Below are 23,340 nucleotides of genomic sequence, written 5' to 3'. Positions count from 1 at the left end.
AGTACCTCAAAAGTAGCATTTATTTAAGATTGTAGTCACACGATTATAAACACAGTGTTATTTGACAGATCTCAAAGTACTTAGTGAATGTTAATGGTTCTGGATTCATGTCCTCTACAGAGAAACAGGAACTCAGTGTAAAAGCAATAAAGGTGCCTTTTCTTCTGTAACTTCAGCTGCTTTAATAATTTATATGATCCCTCCCTGCAAACTGTAATGTTTTCTGTTGAGGAGTGCTGTCAGCATGTCAGTTTGTACCTGGGGCTGTCTGTAGTCTGACAGGGGGTACTGCCGGGTGTCGGGTGAGTGTTGCCTGTAATCCATCAAGGGTGGCTGCCTGTAGTCGAGAGGTGGTGGCTGCTGGTAATCCATCACAGGAGGATGCCTGTAGTCCAGGGGAGGCTGGCGGTAGTCAGTTGAAGACTGCCTGTAGTCTGTAAATGGAGGTTGCCGGATATCAGGTTTCACATCCTGCCTGGCTTTTACTTCTGACCTGTAACTGAGAAAGACGAAATGGCTTAGTTTCAGAAAGCAGCAAAAAAAAGTTAAAAAATATGTATTATAAGGCGTATCCAGGAGTGAAAGCAAATTGCCTGACTGCAAAATTCCATAAAGCAAATTTTCACAGATAAACAAAACTTTTGAGGGTAAATAGTTGAGGCATCCAAAATCAGTGAGCACTTCTGAAACATGATTGTAAGCAGTTTTCCCTCAGGTCACACTGCAATTTTCCAACTGCTATCAGTGAGATCAGGATTAGGCTCAGAGGGACAAGAACAAGAAAAGCATCCTGATTCCCATTTATCCTGCCTACCTGGAAAATGAAACTGCACTTAAAACACCCCACAATACTCCCTCCAAAACAGTCCACTGAGTTTATCAAGTGCTTTCTCCAGAATTAAGATTTCTATAGAGTAAACAAAACATCAGTGCAGACATTCATAGCCCCTCTGTTTCATTGATGTAAATGATTATTACTGTGAGCTTCTAAAGGTTAAAAATGGATGCATTCTTTCTACTAGCTGTTATCTTTTTAATGGGGGGTATTCTTTGATATAAGACAAGTTAATATAGTGTGTATTCTTACTACACGCTCCCTATAATAGTGCCTGGCTACAAGCCTGCAGGCCATATCAGTATTCATGCACGGAAGTAACACAGGGTGAAAGGAAAGCAAATCTGCTTAATGAGGAATTAATAACAAATAAACTATTGCTTTCATTGTTAACTGAATAAAGGAAAATGACATTTCAAAGTAAATGGGGCTTTTATAGCACAACAGTTAACCAAATGACTATATATGTATATGTACACATGCAATACGCTGACACATCAACTGTGAAAGGGATTTTGAAAAGCACTTATTGATTAAAATAAATGGCAGTTTGAATGAATGAGTGCATTGTTTTTGCTCATGTTAATTTATCTTTGGAAAGATAATCTAAATAATCTAAACATTTCAAAATGCTTTTAGATACGTTTCAAAACTTCATTATTAAGTGCAGTTACAGGACCATTCTGACAGGTCTTCCTACACACCAGCTTGAATTAGCTCGGTGTCCAATCACACATGAGAATACCACAACTATTTCCCTTTGACTTTTCTGAGAAGATGGAAATAGACTGCTGCCACATGGTCTTTACCTGTATGTAGCAACTATAATAAGACCTGCATGTATACATAGATTCCTCTTATTTTCTCTACTCAGTTTCATGATCTATTTCATGATCATGAGTAAAAAGAAGGCGGACAAGCAGTCTTCCTGTGATAACTCAGCCTTATTAAAAGTGAAAGAAAAATACTGATTACTATTCCTAAGAGTCCGTCTTTTAGTATTTTAATTTTGATACAGAAGCATTGTACGGGGCTATATAAACCAGCTGTAGTCTGGTTTATAAAATCTGGTGTAAATTGACAGTATATGAACTAGCAATAATGGACCTTCATCTGGAATAAGAGCTGTCATTAGGGAGGTTCCCAATATACTACCACAGCTGTTTCTCAGAAGATGATGTTTTATTTACAGTTGTAGGCATTGTAACTGTTTTGGAATAAGTAAACAGAGACATGATCAATTATAGCTTATACTTTTCAACTGAAATATTGCAAAAGTTCTTTTTGGAACTTTAATTACTATGGTTTACAGGTCCCCTCTGAAAATTCCCAATTCAACAGACATTTAATATTGACTTACAATCGCACAGGGAGACTTTTGCGAGAGCTTTACTCTGCATTTTGTTAGAAGCGTATGTCTTCTAGGGGGTGATCATTTTTAGAGAAGCATTCAATGAAATATAAGCGAAAGAAATTTGCCAAGTGTGACTAATTGAGAGAAAGCCCTTTTGGGCAAGTGAAAGTGCTACATCTGTTAAACAAGGAGAACCAGAGGGCACAATGCCTAACTCAAAACTGAACGCAAGTACCTCAAGAAGCAAAAAGTTAAAATTGTTACCAGCACCTACTGTTTGGGGACAAGGGTCTTGATGAGGTATGTTAGTTGCTCAAGATTAGCATACAGACAGTCTGTGTAATCAGCCTCATTTCACATGCCAAAAATTAATCTAAAGACTAAGAAGTGTTGATTGGAGATCACAGAAAGTTGTATCACTGCACAGCCTGAGTGTGCTTTTTATATATACAGCTGTTAATACAGCTGGTCACCAAGTTTCTATCCCCCTGCTACTTCATTTCCATCACAGATAAACTTTGTCAATGAATATACATAAATTACACAAGAAATTGGCTGGAAAATGATTCACCCTAGAGAAAACCTGTTATAAAAATATATTCAGGACCGGAGAACTGTGACCAGCAAAAGAAAATGACATGTAAGATAATGAAAAAAAGGCCACCTCATGATCACATGGTGATAGACCTATGTTTTGTAAGTGCTGCTGATATTATTAGCAAAGAATACTTCTGTATTTAGTTGCCTGGCAAAAATACAATCCCAGTGGACCCTTGAAGTCTGGACAGGTCCTTGTTCAGAATAATGTCAGTCATAAGAATCATAGAATCATCATAGGATGGTTTGTGTTGGAAGGGACCTTAAAGACTACCCAGTTCCAACCCCCTGCCATGGGCAGGGACACCTCCCACCAGCCCAGGTTGCCCAAAGCCCCATCCAGCCTGGCCTTGAACACCTCCAGGGATGGGGCAGCCACAGCTTCTCTGGGCAGCCTGTGCCAGGGCCTCACCACCCTCAGAGTGAAGAATTTCTTCCAAATACCTAATCTAAGCCTGCCCTTTTTTAGTTTAAAGCCATTCCTCCCTTGTCCTGTCACTACACTCCCAACAATGTGTCCCTCCCCAGCTTTCCTGCAGGCCCTCTTTAGGTACTGGAAGGCCGCTGTAAGGTCTCCCCAGAGCCTTCTCTTCTCCAGGCTGAACAACCCCAACTCCCTCAGCCTGTCTTTGTAGGAGAGGTGCTCCAGCCCTCTGATCATCGTCATGGCCCTCTGGACTCGTTCCAATACGTCCATATCCTTCTTGTGCTGGGAGCCCCAGAGTGGGATCTCCAAGTGGGGTCTCACAAGAGCAGAGTAGAGGGGCAGAATCACCTCCCTCGCCCTGCTATCCATACTGCATTTGATGCCCGACACTCACAATTCACCACCAGCGAGCGCAACCCCCGGCAGCGCTGGGTGTCAGGGCCCACCGGGCTGCGCGGGCTCTGTGGAGCAGCAGGCTCTCGGCGGAGCCATATTCTTACCTGTTCTCGTGTCCCTGCAGCTGCAGGGGCTGCGGGGGCGGGGGCTGCGCCACGGGGCTGTGCTGGGCGACGGGGCTCTGCTGCTGGGCCAGGGGGCTCTGCTGCTGCTGCTGCTGCTGCTGCTGGGCCAGGGGGCTCTGCTGCTGCTGGGCCAGGGGGCTGTGCTGCTGCGCCAGGGGGCTCTGCTTCTCCGAGCTGGGGGCCGAGGCCGGGCTGTTCAGCTCTGCGTAATGGGAAGCTGGAGATTAAAGAGCTGTCACGGGGCGGCATTTAATAACGGGCAAAGGTAGACAATGATCGTCATCGGTCACCCTCCACCCTTGGAAATGTATGTTTTGTCGCTTTTGCTCTCTTGCGTTATAATTAGATTTTAAGACATCGGAGGCTAATGGGCTTCTCTTGATATTCTTTGGGATCTGAAATCTTGGCCAGCTCTGCCACTGCGGTTGACACCTTCATTATTTAAAACCCAATTGAAGAAGGCAAACAGCTTCCATGTGACATGGTTTCTGTGAAAGCCTAGAAATACTGATATTTGAAAACTTTTTGTTTTGAGAGAATGAATAATTTTAGTGCTTTCAGCGCTATTATGGGATGACAGACTTGACACAAAAGCTGAACCACTGGTGCACTTGTGTTAGCTCCTGCTGTTTGAGCTCAACAAGGGTTCCCTATAATTTAACATCTTTGGGGACTGTGAGCAGTAAAACCAGTCTCAATAAATACTGACTAACCAGCTAAGCTGACGTATTCACTACATTGGTGCCAAACGACCATGGCTTCACATAGGGCCACTGCAGAAAACCGGCAACATTTTTTCCAAACAATATAAAATGCAAAACAACAGAGAGGCTGGGCTAGGAAATGTGGCCTCACGGCCTTTACAAACACGGGATGCCATGCTGCCTTCAGGTTTTCCCCTGCACCAGGGAAAACACATTTGGCACTGAGCTTATATCAAATGTATTTCTCCCAACACACTGACACAGCATTGCTCAGCATCTGCCTGTTAATAAGCATAAATGAGAGAGATTCCCATTGTAAGAGGGCAGAGTACTGCACAAGTAATCATATATGGATTATCAACAGCAAAGGTACACATTGTACTTTTTTGTTTCTGCTTGCAACAGAATGAGTGAGGCCAGCATGGCATGGTACAACGTGGCTAGAAAGGACACGTGCATGGCTTAGTACCCCAAAAAGCAACAGGTAGGCGTGATCCTGCTCTTGCCTAGTTTGGCATTTGAATCCAGTTTGAATTTTGAATTATTTTATTTTTTTATTTTTAGTGAGTGAGTTTGTCCCCTGTGACTGTGTGTTTCTAATGGCTCTCTGCTTCTTTAATTTATGCTCATAATTGTTCTAAAAATTTTGGTTACTTTATTAAAAATCTTTTCAATTTAGGCTTAATTGTCAAAAAAGCTTGTACACTCGCACTTAAAATACGCCTCATGCAGGCATAAGCAATACTTGTCTGTGTAATTACTATGCTTAAGGCTTTAATTGCCCATTTTGCATCTGTGAGTCTCTTCTGTATTGCAGAGTCTCAGACGCAGAGATTGGGAATATTGTCCCTCATTTCTACATTACTCTCATAACTATGGATGAACAAGTCAGATCATAAACTGCTTCTAAAGCTGCTTTGCATTTATATGGTATTTTTCACCTGAAAGTACATTACAGAGGTATTAGATTTTTTTCCTAATTTTATAAACTGGGAAGCTAATAGCAGAAGGCAAATGAGGCATCCAGTGTCATACAGCCACATGGGGAAGCCATGCCTTGGACACAAACTGTTCCTCACCACCAGCACCCGAGAATATCTTGTAGCATGGCATCCCAGATGTACCTCTGCTTCCGTTATAGTTTCAGCCCCCCATTTCTAACATAGAAATATTAGCAATTTGTTAATATGCATAGTTCTGTGTACAAGCGAGGCCTAAATAAACTGCATGGACAACGTGCAGCAAAACTCTTGTTTGTAGCTGCTTGCAAAACTGAAATCCAGTGATCATATGCCACTGTCTTTGCAGCTCTTTGGGATGAATTCTGAGCCTGTGTGTGTTTATATGTTCATCCCTTTACTTAATTCATTAAAAAAGTAGATACGTGCCCTCAATGGCAATCCGTGGCCAGTGTCAGGCTATTTCCTTGTCCCATTGCTGGATGCAACAGTACAAAGTGAGGGTCACGTAACTGCAGCATGGATCATTAAGTAATTACATTACTTGCTGTATGTGATATTCCTAGCTCTGATGGTATTTGTTGCCGAGATGTAAAGCCATGATCTTATTAATACAGCACAATTCATATAACGGTACAGCAGGTCACTGAGCTAAAAAAAGCCCTGAAACCAATCTCAAAACCCATGAAGCTGACATCAAAGGATCTCCACTGATAAGCTCTGCAGTAATGACCAGACTAACGAGTCTGTCCCCTTATCCTCACCTTACTGATGAAATAATTTAGGGTTCACCTCTTTCCTGCCTTGTGCACTTATCCTAGCACATATAGAGGAAACTACCAAATCTGAACTCTTCCTTCACATTTTTTTGTCACACGTAGCTGGTACGTGAGCATGCCTGGTGACAGCCATTGTGGTTCTTTGTCAGTCACATTGCATACATAAAAGTTTGGTTTATAACAGGGTACAAGGGGATGAACTCAAAACCTGTCTCTCTGTTAGGGTGTTTTTCCATGTAGAAGGCAATTCTTCCAAAGGACATGAAAACTGACTCTCCAGCACTCTGCTCTTTCTGTTTCTCAAAGTTTGCTTTAAATACCTTTTTCATAGCAAGAAACCTTCTCAAGAATTCAGATAGTATTCCAGCTGGTTCTAAGGCTGTAATTTTGGTGTACTGTACGTTACAGCTGAAAATGTGAAACAAAAGATGTTCTTTCAAGCAGTGACATAACTCAAGTTAATTGGAGGCTACTTAAAATTTTCTTCCTGTTTTTAAGGGCTATTGACTTACCCTCCTGAGGAATGATGCGAAGTGTTACACTGAGACCTGCGTCTTTAATTAGCTTCACAATATCTGCATGAGGCATGTTAATAATAGACTGGCCGTTCACAGCTAAGATCCGGTCTCCAACTTTAAGTTTTGCGCAGCGATCCGCAGGACTTCCATCAATTATCCTCCCTATTTTATGGGGTACAGCTAGACAAGGAATAACATTCAGTTAGCTTATGCAGCAGGAAGTGAAGATGTTCACAAACAGAAGAAAATGGGTTCATTTAGAAGAAAATTCTATCTAAAAGACACTTTGTGCATAAAACAGTTGTTCTTATGCAGTGTCATTTGCATTAACACAGAACAGATTTTGCTAAAAAATCAGAATTTATATGTGCATATATACATGGTGTACACATACAAAGCCCCAAACTAGTTTTATGGTTCAGCTAGTTTACAAACCTGGTATGTGACAAGATAGTAAACAGTTCAGGAGAAAAATAAGGCATTAGAACAGTGAAGGGGATAAACTTGCAAAATAAGTAGTAGTCATAAGTTGTCTCCCACCTCTGAATTTACAGAATCCCTTTATTTGCATATTGCAGTAGAGACACTACAGACATGATTTATTTTATATACAAACAGATTTTATTACTGAAAGTGCCCAGGGTTCACTAAATTGTTCTCCTCCTCCACACAAATATGTTAATTGATAAATAGAAATCATACAGAAGATTTATTGAGATGTGCAGTTTTCTAATTAGATACATGCCAGCATGAATTTGCAGTTAATTATGAGTGTATAGACACATTTACTACATCAAATAAACACAGACACACATTCTCAAAACTTTACAGATCTAGTTTACTTCTTTGCTCTCTGTGGTTCTCCATTTTCCTGTGTGCTCCATCTGTTCTCTTATCCCATCTTTTCCCATATTTCCCACTGAATTTTCTAAATTTTACTCTAAATATTTCTTCTAGTTTTTTTCCCCTATTATCCAATCATTTTTAACTTAGTAGATATGCTATAGCTGACAATTCTTACCTCTCCATCAAGACTCCCCAAAGAAAATGCTATTTTCTTTCCTTCTACTAGTCATAAATATGCTTATCACAATTCAATTTGACCATTTATTCTATTAATATCATAATAGTGTCATAGAGTGTAATAATTCCACACTTTAGTCTTGGCAAACTTAGCTCAAAGATGTTCAGCCTCACTGTCCACCTCTAACTGGTGTTAGAGCAGTGCATTTTTTTTCCCTTTAAAATACTATATCCTTAAAAATTCTAACATCTAAGGAGAACTTCAAAAAAGTAAAACAAAAGATAAATCACACATTTCATGGAAATATCTAGGCTATCTATGCTATTATCAAGCAAAACACTAACAAGGAATGTGTTCAGAATACTCACTGAAGAATCACCACAAAACAAATTTCTCAGTTCCCTGATAAATGTTTCCTGAAGGTGATGGTGACAAACACAGATTGCACATCTCATGCAAAGTCACAATATGCACACCTCAAAGTGACTTTTGCTTCTAATATGGATGAAAGCGTTGTTTACAGTGTTAAAAATAAATTTTCTGAGAACTAAAAATATTAGTGCTCTGAAAAGCAAACCATAAATTGCATGCTTCTTTAATCTTGTAGTTCAGGTAAGACTATAAATTTAATTATGCCTTTAGTAATATATACATGGCTAGTTTATTTCAGAAATGTCTTGCTGCTTAGGAATAAACACCCAGTTTGTCGCAGTGCCTGAAGCCATTCCATACATTAAAATATACTAAATATGACTAGACCAACTTTGTACAAAATTTGATTTTATTTTGCTTTTGATGCAGACCTATAACTGCCACACACACATATCAGATTAGATTCCCCAAATAAGTAAAAGAGCAACTTGACAGTGAAACAGTTCACATTTGCACAGAGCCCTTCACAAAATCAGTTCTTAAAACACGACATCAAATCATGTCAGCTAAGACTAAACCGTGGCTGTTGCTGGTATGTAAAATAAGATCTGTCTGAAATTTCTGTGCCTGTACAACACATCATTAGAGATCAGAAAATGAGGCTGCCTTATATGAAAGAGCAAGTAATTTAGTATGAAGAAAGAAGGGGAAGCATTGTGGCTGAGATGCTATAGCTAAAATTCCCATGCTTGCCATTGCAAACCCTAAAGAAGATGTTTCTGTTAGCCTAAGTAACTTAAGTTCTTTAAGGGACACAACTTCAGTAGTGAGGGAAGGGAGGGCAGGAAATCCTGTTAATCCCCCAGCACATTTTTTGTTGGTCGTCTTGCACCTGATGAGTGAACACAGCAGATGTCCATGTTTGTGATGTCTGCTAAAATCAGAGCTAGAGGTGGGAGAGCCATGAGACTCTGATTCAGCTCCAAATCCTGAGAAATTGAAATGGAGGAAAGAGGAGGATTTTTCTCCCCCTTTGTCTTCCTCCTAAGTCTAACAGCCTTAGCCTGACTGATGAAGGTAAATAACTGTTTTAGTGTCAGTGCACTTTGTCCTGCAGCGCTATGAAAGGATCAGCAGTAGGTGGCTTTCAGAACAAAGCTGTCAAGCACCTTTTCTACCGCACTTTGTTTTTTGAGGATTTAATGCTCCTCGTTTGAGGCTATATGGGTTCAATGTGTTGCCACATGGTTTTGCTGCTGTAGGGTGTAGAAAGCTTTTGCTGAAGGAGCCAACAACTCTATCAGAGTCTGGCAAGGAGTCCACTGGAAAGTTATATCATGGTTTCATGGACAAATGTGGTGAATTACTATTGAAACCCACAGAAATGCAGCAGAAGCTGGTTTCTGTGTGTTTCTAGATAATATGAAAAGTTTGCTTTCGGACTCCTTCCCTCGCATTAACATCCCAGGGATCATCTCATCGCTGATTGCTCTCTCTGGCAGAGCTCTGCCTGGGTCTCCTCTGAAGCTATGTTACCCTGGCCAGCACGCTCCCTGCTGCCTTGGAAGGGGAACCCTTATTTAAGGATTTATTTACAGGCATGTGTGCTTCTAATGGGATTCTAAGGTTATCTGATGTGCCGGTTGTTTATGAAAATATGAATATTATTATGTTAGAAAGCTTAATTTTTAAAAGTCTTTGGAAATGGAATACTAACTGTGAAGGGATAAGATAGATCTACTCACAGGGGATTAATAAGGTAAAAGCTAAGGAACAAAGGTAGAAAAGAACTGTGAATTTCCACAGTGGAGATTTTTTATCATTCAGAACGGTTACATCTAAAACTGGCATGGAAATGCTGTAAAAGTGGCAGTACCGAGTGGGCTGAGTGAAGTGACAGACAGGATCTCATGGTTAGAGATGTAAAACGATGTACATGGAGAAAAAATAACCCTGGCTAAACTTAAGCAGGGATGAGTCCTAAATTAATTATTACTACCTAGGAGATCTTGTAAGAAGTGTGTCTACTTCTCTAAAAACATAAACTCAATGGAACAGTAAATAGAATTTTAAGAGTTAGGAAAAGAATAGCAAATGAAACAAAGTATTGCTTGTTTATTATTGAGCACCTAAAGTAGATATTGCACCTATATTGCGCACCTAAAGTAGATACCAGCACCTATTGCTGATAGATCCAGTATCCTCATCTCAAAAACATAGCACGGAAGAGGCAAAGATTGAGAGAAAGACAGCGTGGCAGTCAGAAGCAGAAATAAGACTCTGTTCAATGAACTTGGACTGTATCGTCAATGAACTTGGACAAGAGAACTTGGAACAATCTCCTGGATGGCCAGGAGCATGGATAGATTAAAGGGGATTAGACAAATGCATAGGAGCTAGCTCCACTGCCGATTAAATCCAAAACCTGTGGTTGGGAAAGCTGAGGACAGCGTGGAGCTGCGCGGCCCATTGGTCCCTTGCAGCATTGCAGATTGGTTCCTGGGAAGCCTCTTCCCAAGTCTGGCATTTCATTAGGGCTTTATTAACACATCAGATCTTCTCTTATATTGCATCTCCAGTGGTTTATTTTTATCTGAGCAGAGTAATAAATAATGTAACCTTTTAACGGAAGTCCCCCATCACTTGACTGGTGATAAATGACTCCACTGGGCTTTAAAATATCTTACAAATTTATTCAGACCTTTTTTCAGATTTCACCACAAGCTGTTCTCCAAGCGTATACAATTTGAACAATGGCAGCATGTACCTGCATTAGACTCTGCAGAGAATTTGATCCATTTATTTCAAAACAGGGGTACCTGAGCAGCATTTAAGATGGGCAGGCTATACTGGATACATTTGGATTATTATATATACATATACATTTGGATTTTTTTTTTTTTCAAGAATCCTATTATTCAAGCTAAGAGAGAGCACAGAAGATAAGATGGCCCTTTGTAGGACAATTAATTTCTTAGTTCTCTCAGGCTACACAGTGAATGAGACTGCAAGGGAAAATATTGTGGTAAACAGTGATTTATACAGACTTATTGTTGAAAATATGGGAAATTAATCAGCTACTACTTATATGTATATAAAACATTCAGATCTTCAAACTAGATATATAGATTTTTTTTTTCCTAATACCATCAAGTGATCCAAAAAGTGATACTTTTGAATGATGCGTATGAATATCTAACTTAAGAAAAAATAATTCTTCCAAGACCATAGTCATAATCCTAGATGCAAAGGACCTAGTAGAGAACAGCAGTACTGCAGGAGTAGTTCCTAACAATGGATCTCGTGATGGGATCTAATTTTTTCTACAGTGTGTTTTATAAAAAATTGTCACTTCAGGGAGGCTGGAATCTTGAGAGCACCTAAACTTCTAAGATTTTTGAAGCCACCATGCTCGCTCCCTAAATCTCCCTCAGATGTTTAAAGCACTTTTGTCAGGAATGTAGTCTGACCCAACGTTTGCACCTAGCAGCTGATGCTTTCCCAGAAGGTGGTTAATTGTGCAATGATCAGCTCTAAGCTCATAATCAAAAGAGAGATTAAATTAAATAATGAAGATACAAAATGATTAAAAAAAAAAATCTTTGCATTTAGGAAGTGGGTAAGGTCTGCTTTCATTAACTAGCTGATTTGTATGTATATTAATATTTTTATTTTACAAAATTGCCCACTTTCACTGATCCAAATTAACATCCTTTCCACACCTTTACATCTTAGAAAAGAAAGAGTGAATTCTGTGGCTTTACACCTGAGGGTCCATATGCCTGGGTCACCTCTACACAAAGCCAGAGCAGCTGCTGAATACAAATACTGCTTCTAACACTGTGTATTTCTGTCAGCCAGTTGCTTTTTACTTTTTTATTTTTTTGAAATAAAAATGATTTCTCCTCACTTGTGAGACATATAACCTAGAAATAGTTGGTTCTAACAAAATGTTAACATGAAATAATGCTTTTCTGTTTGGCATCTAGAATATTCTTTATTCAGTTATTTTAGTTATAACTGTTGAGACTATATTTAGAAAAGAGTAACTTTCCTGTTTTTGCACTATGTAGTAACAAAACATCAAAAATGATCAGTTAAGGGGGGAAAAAATCAGACCTGTACTTTATCTATTAAACCCTCTGGCAGATAAATTCTTGTGATCTTTTTTAATGTTAGCAGATATAGATAGTAAACCAAGCAAGTGAACCTTCCTGAGCCAGCTGTCCTTTTCAATGTTATACAGCTGATCACATGAATATTTATTATGTCCTCAATTCTCAAAAGGTGCAAGAGTTTTCATTCAACCAGCAGGCTCCAGCATATCAAGTTTTAATTGGAAGAATATATTAAATGTAAACATTGGTAGTTTCATTGCTCCTGAAGAATCTGAAATGTGGGAAACTTGTATACAGTAGAGCTTCTGTCAAAGCTAATCTTAGAATCAAGATAAAATATGTTCCTGAAATTTACGATTTTTGGTATGTCATACTCATTTGGAGAAAAACAAAAACAAAACACCTGTGGCATGCTGCCTACTGGCAAATAACTATAGTCCCTTTTGTTTATAAGTTGAATGAACCTATGAACTGAAACATCCCATTGTGTGCTGATACAGAACATATTTACTTACATAGCATGGTTTTGTTACAGGCATAAGAAGCTAGGTGTGAAAGAGTGCACATAACTTAGAAATCTGAAGACCTAATAAAAATTAGGCAGCAAAAAAAATTGATGGAAATTAGATACATAATTCAGGCTTGTCATCAATGGAGTCCTGGCTCCGTAAAATCATTAGCAAAACCTTGATTACCTTGATTCCCTAGGTTTCTGCTAATAAAGCTTGCACTGTTTCATCTTTGAAAACACATGATCAGCCCCACTAGGTCCGAATAACCTATTTATGAATAAACTGGAGGATAAGATTCACCTAGAGAGAGAACTGGCGTGGCTAAGAACCTCCATACTTTATTGTCCAAAACATCAGATAGCCAATTGAGTAATTCATGCCTCCAGTCTGCAGCAATGTGCTTTCAGTGATATAAAAAAGACCTCTTTTATCTCTTAAGGTTATTTTATTATTATGAATTAGAATAGTTCAGTTGGAAGGGACCTCCAAAGTCCCACTGCCTGACCACTTCAGAGCTAGCCACAAGTTAAAGCATGTTATTGAGGGCATTATCCAAATGCCTCTTGAACAATGACAGGCATGGGGCATCAACCACCTCGCTAGGAAGCTTGTTGCAGTGTTTGACCACCCTCACAGTAAACATTTTTTTCCTAATATCCAGACTGGACCTCCCCTGGTACAGCTTTGTGCCATGCTTTCACGTCCTAAATTGTATATATTGATTTGAAAAAGTGACTCATGAAACAATGTCTTTCAGCTCCAAATTACAATATCAGTTAAAACAAAACAAACAAACAAACAAAAAAACACCACAAAACCAAAACAAAAACCAACCAAAGACCAAACCAACATTAGAATGTGTCTTTTTGAAGCTGAAGGGACAGAAGGACAGCTCAAGCCTGAATATCAAAGCCAAGCAGAAATGAGAAACCAGATCCTTTGCCCCCAAGTCACAACCATGTTCCACAGAAGACTCATGTTGCAGGTGTTTTTTCACTGCTCTGTTCCAAAGTGCTGCAAGCTGGAGTAGATGGATATCCTAATTTCCAAAGCTGTTTTCTTTAGAATGTGCAGGTTGATCACAGAAAATTGTGTCCCCAGGCACTTTCTTACTCAGGAAGAAGCATGGGTTAAATTGCAGCACAAATAACTGTCTCAGATCACACAGTTATCACTGATCAGTAAGCTGGTTTTTATCACTAAACTGCAAGGAGTTCAAAGAAACTCTGGAGCTGAATGGGCCTTATTTCAGAACTCTGTTTTCTGCAGTCAACAGGAGCTTATCTTGGATTTGAGGTTTTTAGTTAAAACAATGTTTTGAGAAATGAGAGAAACTTATTTCATTAGGCTTTTTTTTTTTTAAGTCCATGTATCCATCCATCCAAAAAGTATGCACAGCCTTCTGCCTTTTTTAATGTTTATTGATTATTTTTATTTTATTTTTTTGATTATTTATTATTGATTAATTTAAATTAAATTTAAATTATTTTTTATATAATATATATATGTGTATATATATATATTCAATTTATAATTGTGCTAAATGCCAACACCTGTTATGGTAAGATCCATTGCGATATTGCCAATTTTCCCATTTCACTGGCAGTTTTCAGTTAACAACATTAGTTTAGAGCACATGCTTCTTTTCTACAGAAATTAGGGTGTTCAGAGATTTACAGTGGCTCACAAGTTCTCTCCCTGCAAGGACCTGCATCCCAAACAAAGTAAAAGCAGTAGGATGATATGAAATTGGTAGGGACAAGTGTATTCCATAAAGCTCAAGAACAAATTCAATGGGAGATCTTTTGGCAATTTCCAGCTGACTCCAAGTGCTTTTTGTGGGATGCAGATAGTGAACTTATCGTGATACCCTAGAAAGCTCCACAAACACGTAGTTTTACCACAGAGGACACACACTATTAAGTATTATTCTAAATGTAATTCAACATGTATATTAATTAATTGAGTTTCTGTAATTTTACCTGCAATACGACAATACTGTCATGTTAGACAATGCCACCTTAGACATAGCTGCACCTCCATAGTCTCCCACAATGCTTGTGGCAGGATACTGGGGACCCCTGCCTTTCAGGACCACACGAGTTGGGGATATTTTTACTGGGAGAAGCATAAAAGTATTCCTCAGAGTGGGACTTCAGTAATAGGCCAGTTTGTTCAGTGTAGCCACTGAGGCCTCCAGCCCAGCCACAGAGCCTGTGAAGACTTCCACAGAGCCCTGAGGCTACAGCCATTGGGATCCATGCCAAACTGAAAGTGAAAAACTGGAGTTTATAGCTTCTAGGCATTCAGCTGGGCATGTGACACTGAATTCTTTACAGGAATACCACTGGAGCTGACAAAATTTTGATAAACTATGTGTAGCCTGCCTAGCAATAGAAAGCAAGGAGTAAGGTCAAATTTAGGTGGCCCATCTGGTGAAGGAATGGGAGATAAGGCACCCTTTAATCTTGGGACAGGGTCTAGGGGAAAGTGTGATAAACTGTTTTAGGGGCAGTGGAAGTTAATCCTTTCATTAGGAACAGGCCAGGAGCCTGGCCAGGTGAATTTCTGGTTTTTAATCTCTTACGGCTCTAAGATCCTCGGGGCTCTGCACTGGGCGAGGTGACTTGCTCCTAGATGTACCACTCAAACACAGTTCTTTATTTATACACTTCATCTTCTTTTGCAGATATAATTTTAAAGCATGGATGACCTTGTCTATGCCCTTGCTTTGCCCTGTGAAATCTCTTCATTCAATCCTTGTCACTCGTTCTCCACTCCTGATCTGCCCCACATCAGAATTCTAGTTTGGTGCAAGATAATCCTGTGCCGAATTAAAGAACATGCCAAGTAATGCTCTGACAAAGGGGATATGAAATTTCTGTCACTATAGAACAAAGGATGAGAAAAGAGCCACAAGAATTGGATGCTGAAGCAAGCACCAGTGAGTCAAAATTGTGTCCAGATGTAAAGGCTGGCTCCCAGCTATGTAATTATAATTTATTAAAATGACAGCTACAGTGCTGCCTATCACAAAATGTGAGAAAATAATCCATTACCTAATAACGTCCTTATTAGTTATCTGCATCAAGGGTAAAAATATGCTTTTAGTATTTTGAAAATTTCTGCAAAGCAAAGGCAAGCCTGTAAATCAACAGTGACAACTCGAACCCCTTGCAAAGCTTGTCAAGAGTAAAGATGACCAAGTCTGTAGGTCTCGGAGGAAGAATGACATCCTGATTATAACACACCAGGCAGACACCCAGAGGCTGAGCTTTTGTGTATCCTCGAGCTCTGGGCCAACTGCAAGGCAGCAAACCCACAAGCCTGTGGGTCTGATGCTGGTAGGAGCTCGGACTGACTGCACCAGTGCTTGCAGCTCAAGCTCCTAGTGACACAAGGTTCACACTTCTGTACTGAGCAAGAGCTGTTGCAATTAGTTGATTATAAAAGTGTGTGAGAATGAGGAAAATATTTTCAGTGCATGATTAATTACCTTCTTGAGTAAAAGCAAAGCTGATACTTAGCGCTTCCAAGTCCTCAAGTCTTTTACTTTGACAAGAAAGTAGAGAAAGGAATAAAGATATCAAAATAAACATTCTTAAATCAAATGAATGCTTCTTCTCTTTGCCCTGAAGATGTTCCCAGTGAGATGACTTTTCAGGCTATGCTGTGCATATCAGTACCTTGCACTACAAGATATTCCCTTTTCTGACCTTTTTTGCCCATTTTGATTCTTGCAGAGTTGCTTTGCAATTTCTATATTAATGTTTATGTTATGTTAATGTCATGTTAACTGCATATGTTTAGGGTATATCTACACAGCACACATGGGGATACGTAAGCTGTCAACAAGTGCCTCTGAAACCAGAAACACTGGAACTACAGCACAGCATTTCACCAAATTAATACACTAATGTTACAAGAAGCAAGTGACTACCAAGATACTTGACATGGTGCCATGCAGATCCATATTCTGATATTGATGTAAGTTATATTTTTGATATTATACATCCTATGCCCAGTTGATACTTACCTGCTGTTAGTATGCTTTCTGCATCTGACTGTGCATTTTAATCAAAGGATTTTACATTAATTCCAGCTGGAAGGACCTCAGGAAGTCTCAGTAGCTGCTGCTGAACTTGCTCGTTTATGTTATCTAGTACCAAAGGGCTTGAAACTTGGATGCCATGATCTAGATGGAATCTAATGAGTGTTGTGTGAAGGGGGATAGTCATTTCCCCTTAATCTACTGGCTGTGCTTTTGTTATTACATCCCAAATTACTTAACCCAAATAAATATTAGGGAAGAAAAATGAACCTCCCTTAACATTCAAAAGGCCAATGACTTTTAGCCTATTTTTATTCCTGCTGACAGATTATGTCATTTTCAGCTTATTTTTTCTCTTATATTTTTGGAACAGAATTCACACAGAAATGGTATTTTCTTCTCTATTCTGTCACTGTTTACAGCAAATGTCCTTTTTTAGTTCATTGCTGTTGTTTTAAACTTAGGATTTGGGTGGTTCTTGGGATCACTGAAATTCAGTGCAGTTATTATTTGAATAAATTTGCTTGTCACTTCCACAGCAGACTGCCATTTTCAGTTACTATTGGAGGTTCTCAGCTAAGGTTCAACAGTGACTACCTATGTAGCAGTGGGAAAGAAAAGAATATTTTGGTGGGTGGGAGGAAAGCAGGATCTTGAACCTGTGTCTGTTACATCCTGCAGAGCACTCCGGTCACAGAACTTTCGGTTGTTTGGGCATATTGTCTTCCTCTGCTCTTTCCCTCTTCATCTTCCCCAGCCTCAAATCCTGTGATATAATTTTCTCAAAAAAATCACGGCTAGCTTAACTGATTAATGTTTGTATTTCAATGTTCTCTATGATTTATTTTTTCCATCTGATCTTTTGCAGAGAACTTCCAATTGGCTATTATATTCAAGAAAGTGAAAACTTAGAGTCTCAAGTGGCTAATTATCCATGGCTTTGTTGCAATATTAATTCTGGCAATCATAGAATTTTGAAATTCAGCTGAGGTAATATGAAAAGAACTCTAAATATCTGCATGGTCATAAAGTATTGAAAAGTTTTCTGAGATCATTTGCTCTTGTGAGATATGGCTTTCCAGTACTTTCTTCTTTGCTTTTCTCTTATGAATGCATAAGAGCGAAATGTGGCCCTGAAAGTAGAAATTGTTATTTTATTTCCTCAGGAAACTGTTTTGGGCTAAAGAACAGTTTCTTCAAAACATATTTTAAATGCAAGAAAGGATTGCATTAGGCTGTAATATGCAAAATGACAAATGTTCTCACTTGTCTTGATTTTTCAGAAGTGGCTAGTACTCACAGTTTCAGATGGATTTGGTAGGAGATGTGTATCTTTTCAAAGCTTTTTATGCCTCCCACTCCCAAGGGGCTCCACTCAGTTAAATTATAATTTTCCAGTGCCATTTAAAACACTCAAGGGTGCCCCTGTACCTGTAGGTGGCACTAGATAGGACTGCAGGTCCTCTGTCACACCTGTCTGCCCTCTCCCTGGATGTATCTGGGCATCTCAAATGGTGCCAGATGCAGATATCAAAGCAAAGAAGTAGAGCCCCAGCAAACATAAAAGTGAGCTATAATCCTTGATATCTGATTTTACCACTGTATTCATCATGCCCGTACTCAGTGGTAACTTCAATACTATCTACCATCCAGCCAGTTAAAGAAATCAGCCTTCCTGCACCTCTGTCTGACCAGCTTCCCTGTTGTCCAGTTGATTCTGCAGTGTCCCTAACTGGACAGGTGCAGTCGTGGGGTTTGCTGAGATCTCAGCTTTTATTTCAATTTCTTGAACTTCACCTTGACAAAAAAAAAAAAAAAGTAATTCAATTGCATGTGAGTGAATGATTTATTCACATATCTCTGGTGGTTACCTCTCCACTGTCTCTTTGGTATACAGGAACAGAGAAAACCTACTTTGTAGGTGAATTTTGTTGTGCATGGGTGAAACAGTGCCTTAGAGGCTGGATAGCCTTTGGGTTTGTATTGACACAGCAGACAAACAGTGCCCCTGGAAGCAACCTTGAGAGCCCCTTCAGCTTTAATCAGTGCAGCGATTAAATAGCAGTTGTCAGGTTTAAATTACATTTTTTTTTTTTTTTTTTACTTGGGCAAACTTGGAAAAATAAGGGCTGAAAAACATGATTTACTTACTTATTGTGGACCCAGACTCAGGCCTGTTCAGGGAGCTGATGATTACAAAGCCAAAACCTTCATTCTCCTTGCGGTGGATCACGACGTCGCTGGTTTGCAAGCTGTGAGAAGTAAAGCCCTCGGGGGGTGTAGCATTGCTGCTAGAGACAGCGTGATTGCTGTTAGCATAAGTTGCGTAGTCACTTCTTGGAGAACTGTGGTGCGTGGACACCGAGCCTGGGCTTCTGCCATTCTCTGGGCATGGTTCTCCTAAAATATAAGTCATACCAGTATTACAGACTGGCTTGCTCAGTGGATCTCTGACTTACAGTACATTTGCTAATGCAACATGAATACACTTGACTGTCTATGGCCCAGACTACCGCAAGTATTAAGCTAGGAGCTGTAATAGATGCAGAGAGACAGGAATCTACACAATTATGCAAAGCTTTCAAGGGCAATCAGATAAAACAAGCATGAACACTCAGTGCTAAGCTGTCTAACGGAAAGGAAACTAAGAAACAGTGACTATCTGGATTGCAAAAATGTTACCAAGCACTATTCCCTTGCCTGCTGGTTGATCTGTCATCAAGAGGAAAATGTGACCGTCTAATCCAATATAAAATTATTTGTGTTTGGATTAAAAGAATTTAAGCAGGCAGCTAACATAGACTAATTAGCATTAGCTGCATAATGTCTTTCTTACAAATTGATTAGCATGCTCAAAAGACATTTATGGAACAGAGCAGTTATACAAGGAAAAAAAAAATCACAAAGAGTTTTTCTATGGGTTTCATCACAGGAGCAGTACTCATTTAAAGGTTTTGAAGATGCTCTTATGTGATGAGTTGGAAAGTGACAATGGGGGCCATCCACACTTTACTGCTGCCTTATAGTAGCGAAAATAGGGAGCAACTTAAATCTTGTGGGAATAAGCACTTTTTTAGTACAAGCATTTGGGCAATTGGAAACAGTAAAGTTACACTTCCAGATGGAAAAAAAAATAATATTCCTTGCAGATCTAAGTTTACACAAATCATTATTTATTGACATTTTTAATACAGAACTCTAAGATAAATGTAAGCAATTTTTCTCTTCACCATGATGAGAGTGGCTCTGCTGAAAATGTGCAGAGCTTACGCATGCACACATGCATCCTAGGAAGGGAGCTTGCAAATTAGACCTTCAGTGTGTATATGTTAATAAAATAAACAACATCCAAGTCCAGACTGTTGCTTTCTCAGTCAGGTGTGTCCTTTAGGAGTCCTTGTGCAACTATGAAATAAAGTGATTAGAGAGAATAAAGAGGAAGAAAAACAAACAATTATTATACTCCTGTGTTAGAATTGAAAATCTCCACGAGTTATTGAACCAAATCTGCAACTAAATGCCATAGTCAGTGACAAGAGAGATCTCATTTTCTGGCTGTCATGTTTCAGACAGCTGGATACCCTTTGTGACAGTATGGCTGCAACAGAAAGGAAATTATCTTACCCTGCAGAATGACCAAGAGCTGGCTTGACCATAAATGAATGCAACTGAATGCCGTTAAGTACAGTAGAAGAAAGATAAAGGAGAAAAAGTTTAAACAGCTATTTGATTGTCAATTTTGCGATAGATATTCATCAGAAAAATTACATTTTGCTTCTGCCTGTGGAGAAATGGCATTTTAATCCTCGTTGTTCTGAGGTAACCACATTTTCCTAACCAAATTGTTTTTCAGAGCTTGCTAGTGGTGTCTATCAGTCCCAGGCTGGGGTGAGTGTCTGCGGAGCGGTGGTCCCAGGCCAGGGCTGGGTAAAACACGGACACCGGCCGCCAGGAGGATGAGGGCAGCCTTGTTTCCCTCTGCTGCTCACATTCATGCTGAATTGATCGGGCTTGACGTGCTAGTACAGCATTTTGCAGTTATGCCCCACATCACTCATTTTAAAATTCTCCCACAAAGCTCGTGTTGTAAGACATAAAATTAAAATCCTGTTCAGCTCCAGAAATGCTTAAACATTAATGAGTTACACGCGATACTCCCCAGCGTGGCACTCTCAGGGCCTAAGAATAACTCCAGGTGTTTTAGCAGCTTGTTCGATTTTGCGTGCCGGGGGACCCGCGTGTCTCATAGACCCTCGTACTTAACATGTAATGAGCAGCAGTGAGGGCTGACATCCCTTCGGTGCTGCCCCTCGCTGTTACTAATTGTGCCTACCGCCGGCAGAGCCGGGCAAGGCCCTAAGTCGAAACGCTCGGCGTATTACCTTGGTTATTGGCCATTTTCCTAGCGCTGGGGGAGCTGCGAGGGGGCGTCGCGCCGGGTGGAGGGGGCCCTTTCTGGCTGGAGGGCTCTGGAGTCAGTAACAGAAGAAAGTCAGTCCCGCGGGAGCGGAATGGGGGGGCTGCAATGGGGAGGGGAGCACTGAGGACACGGGGATGGCTGTGGGGTGGCTTTTTGGCAGGAGAGCGAAGGGGAGCAGCTCAGGCAGCGACAGCGGATCTAAGGCACAGGGAGGCTGACGAGAGGACAGGCTGGAAACAGGGGTTTGCTCATTTCTGGTGTCTCAGCGAAGTGCACTAACCACACCAATCTAAAAAACTTATTAATAACACCTCTTTCCTTGTGTACGAAAAAGTTTCAAGGGAACAGCAGCAGCTTCTCCCGTTAAAACTTTAATAGATGCTGCCACGCATTTTTCCAAGTATGTGTGTTTTCCAGTAATCGCACCAGGCTAGTCTAAAGGTGTTATTTACTTTAGATCCTTCATATTATTTTAGGTTTATTTTCTGAACATGTCTGCGTGAAAGGAGGAACTGGCCCTGTTCCTAGCAGCCTTTTCTGCCGTACAGAAAGTTTTCATCCAGCTGGCCTTGCAGTGTGTGTGTGTGTGTGTGAATCTCCAAATGACATCAGTGAGACCAGAAATGGGCTTTTAACACATACAAGAGTGAAATGAATCCTTGCCCTAAACAGTTAACAGGCTTTGAGAATTTCTCCAAATGCTTATTCACACAGTCAGCTTTAACAGTTTTAACCAAATGCAAACATTTTGTCCCAGAAGGAGACAAGAGGAGACAGCACAGAGCAGGACAGCATGGAACAAACCCAGAGCATTCATGGTCACCACACCAGGGCTGCCAATGTGATACCCACTTCTGAGGGAAGCAACACTCAGCTGTAGCACTTTTATCACATAAATGAGGGAAACATATTTACAATTATTTTTCTTCAAATTACAAAAAAAAAAAAAAAACATTAAATTTGTCAGCACCTGTTTGTGCTGACAGCACTGAGCTCTGTTCTTCCCAGTCTTCTTCACTCACCTGTGGGTAGCACCTTTCTCCTCACAGTAAGGTTCACCTGCCCATTTCGGGCAGCGTTATGCATAAGGTCAATCACGTATCGGTGGGTTTTGCCGGCCACTGGAATCCCATCTACATACACCAGTTCATCACCAGGGTGGAGACGGCCGTCTCTGTCTGCTGAGCCCATCGCAATTACTGCTCCTATGAGGATCTAGGGTGGCAAAGGAACAAAACCCTGACATACATATACTGCGTGCACAGACATATGTAGCCTCCCATTTTTTCCCCATGAATGCTGTAGTGATTTTCCCTTTCTGTTGAAATTTAGTTCGTGACTCAGTGCAAGTGAAGAGATCTGTGTGCATCTGAAAGCCGTGTTCCTGCTCTGTGGGTGTGATTGAAGATATTCTCTTATCTTTGGTGAGAAGGTAAAATCCCAATCTAAGGATTATCTACCTGTTATAGTCAAATCAAGACAATTTAACTGTAAGGGGCAATGACTTTAGATACCCTACATTTTGCAGAAAATCTATACAGATTAATTCCATGTAAAGGTCCTCTTGACTTAAAATTAATTAGTCATAGACTACTCATTGGTGCACAATGTAAGCACCTGGAATGATACACTTGAGGTTAGTGGTGGAAATGACCCCACACATAAAGTTTGCTTTGTGGCTCTTTAGTGGGGAAAAAAAGGGTGCTATATCAAATGTTATTACTCATAATGAATAATTGTACAGGTAGTAACTGATTAGCAAAATGTAAAAAGTGGAAAAATGTCAGCTTACTCTGTGCAGATGTTGTTTTCCCAAATCGACATTTAAATGTAATTTGTATGGGATATATAAACTAGTAAAAAATCTGTTCAGAACCTTTTAATGACTTTCTTCACTTTCTATGCACATAAATTCACATAATTTATTAGAAGAAGACATATATATTTTCCCCGTGGAATAACTGGTAGAACAGTCAAGATTGATTCAAACAAAACCTGCTTTCTTTGAAAGAATATTAAAGCATTCACAGAGCGTGTTCCAAATTTTCTTTTCTCCCATTCAGTGTTAGAGTGAGCACAGAATGATGGATATGACACGCCGTGTGACAATCCGTTTTAAATAATAAAAGATAAAAGCCATCACATACTG

General features: G+C 39.9%; 1 protein-coding gene across 16 annotated transcripts in view; it reads right to left on the bottom strand.

The window, feature by feature from the left end:
• The window catches only part of MAGI2 (membrane associated guanylate kinase, WW and PDZ domain containing 2), a 773,420-nt gene that overhangs the window by 43,929 nt on the left and 706,151 nt on the right, over positions 1 to 23,340 (bottom strand). For 6 of the 16 annotated variants that reach the window (XM_083811062.1, XM_083811063.1, XM_083811053.1 and 3 more), the window contains 5 exons: positions 22,214 to 22,406; positions 18,923 to 19,171; positions 6,689 to 6,874; positions 3,714 to 3,936; positions 259 to 499 (listed from right to left, as the gene is read on the bottom strand). In XM_083811062.1, the coding sequence (XP_083667188.1) occupies positions 259 to 499; positions 3,714 to 3,936; positions 6,689 to 6,874; positions 18,923 to 19,171; positions 22,214 to 22,406 (1,092 nt within the window). Of the gene's footprint in view, positions 1 to 258; positions 500 to 3,713; positions 3,952 to 6,688; positions 6,875 to 18,922; positions 19,172 to 21,153; positions 21,241 to 22,213; positions 22,407 to 23,340 lie in introns of all 16 variants that reach the window. The other 10 variants (XM_083811051.1, XM_083811059.1, XM_083811064.1 and 7 more) reach the window with 3 other exon arrangements.

Source organism: Anser anser (genome assembly GCF_964211835.1).
Source record: "Anser anser genome assembly, chromosome: 1".
Lineage (NCBI taxonomy): Eukaryota > Metazoa > Chordata > Aves > Anseriformes > Anatidae > Anser > Anser anser.
Note: the sequence above shows the minus strand (reverse complement) of the source record. Positions and strands in the feature narration are given on the sequence as shown.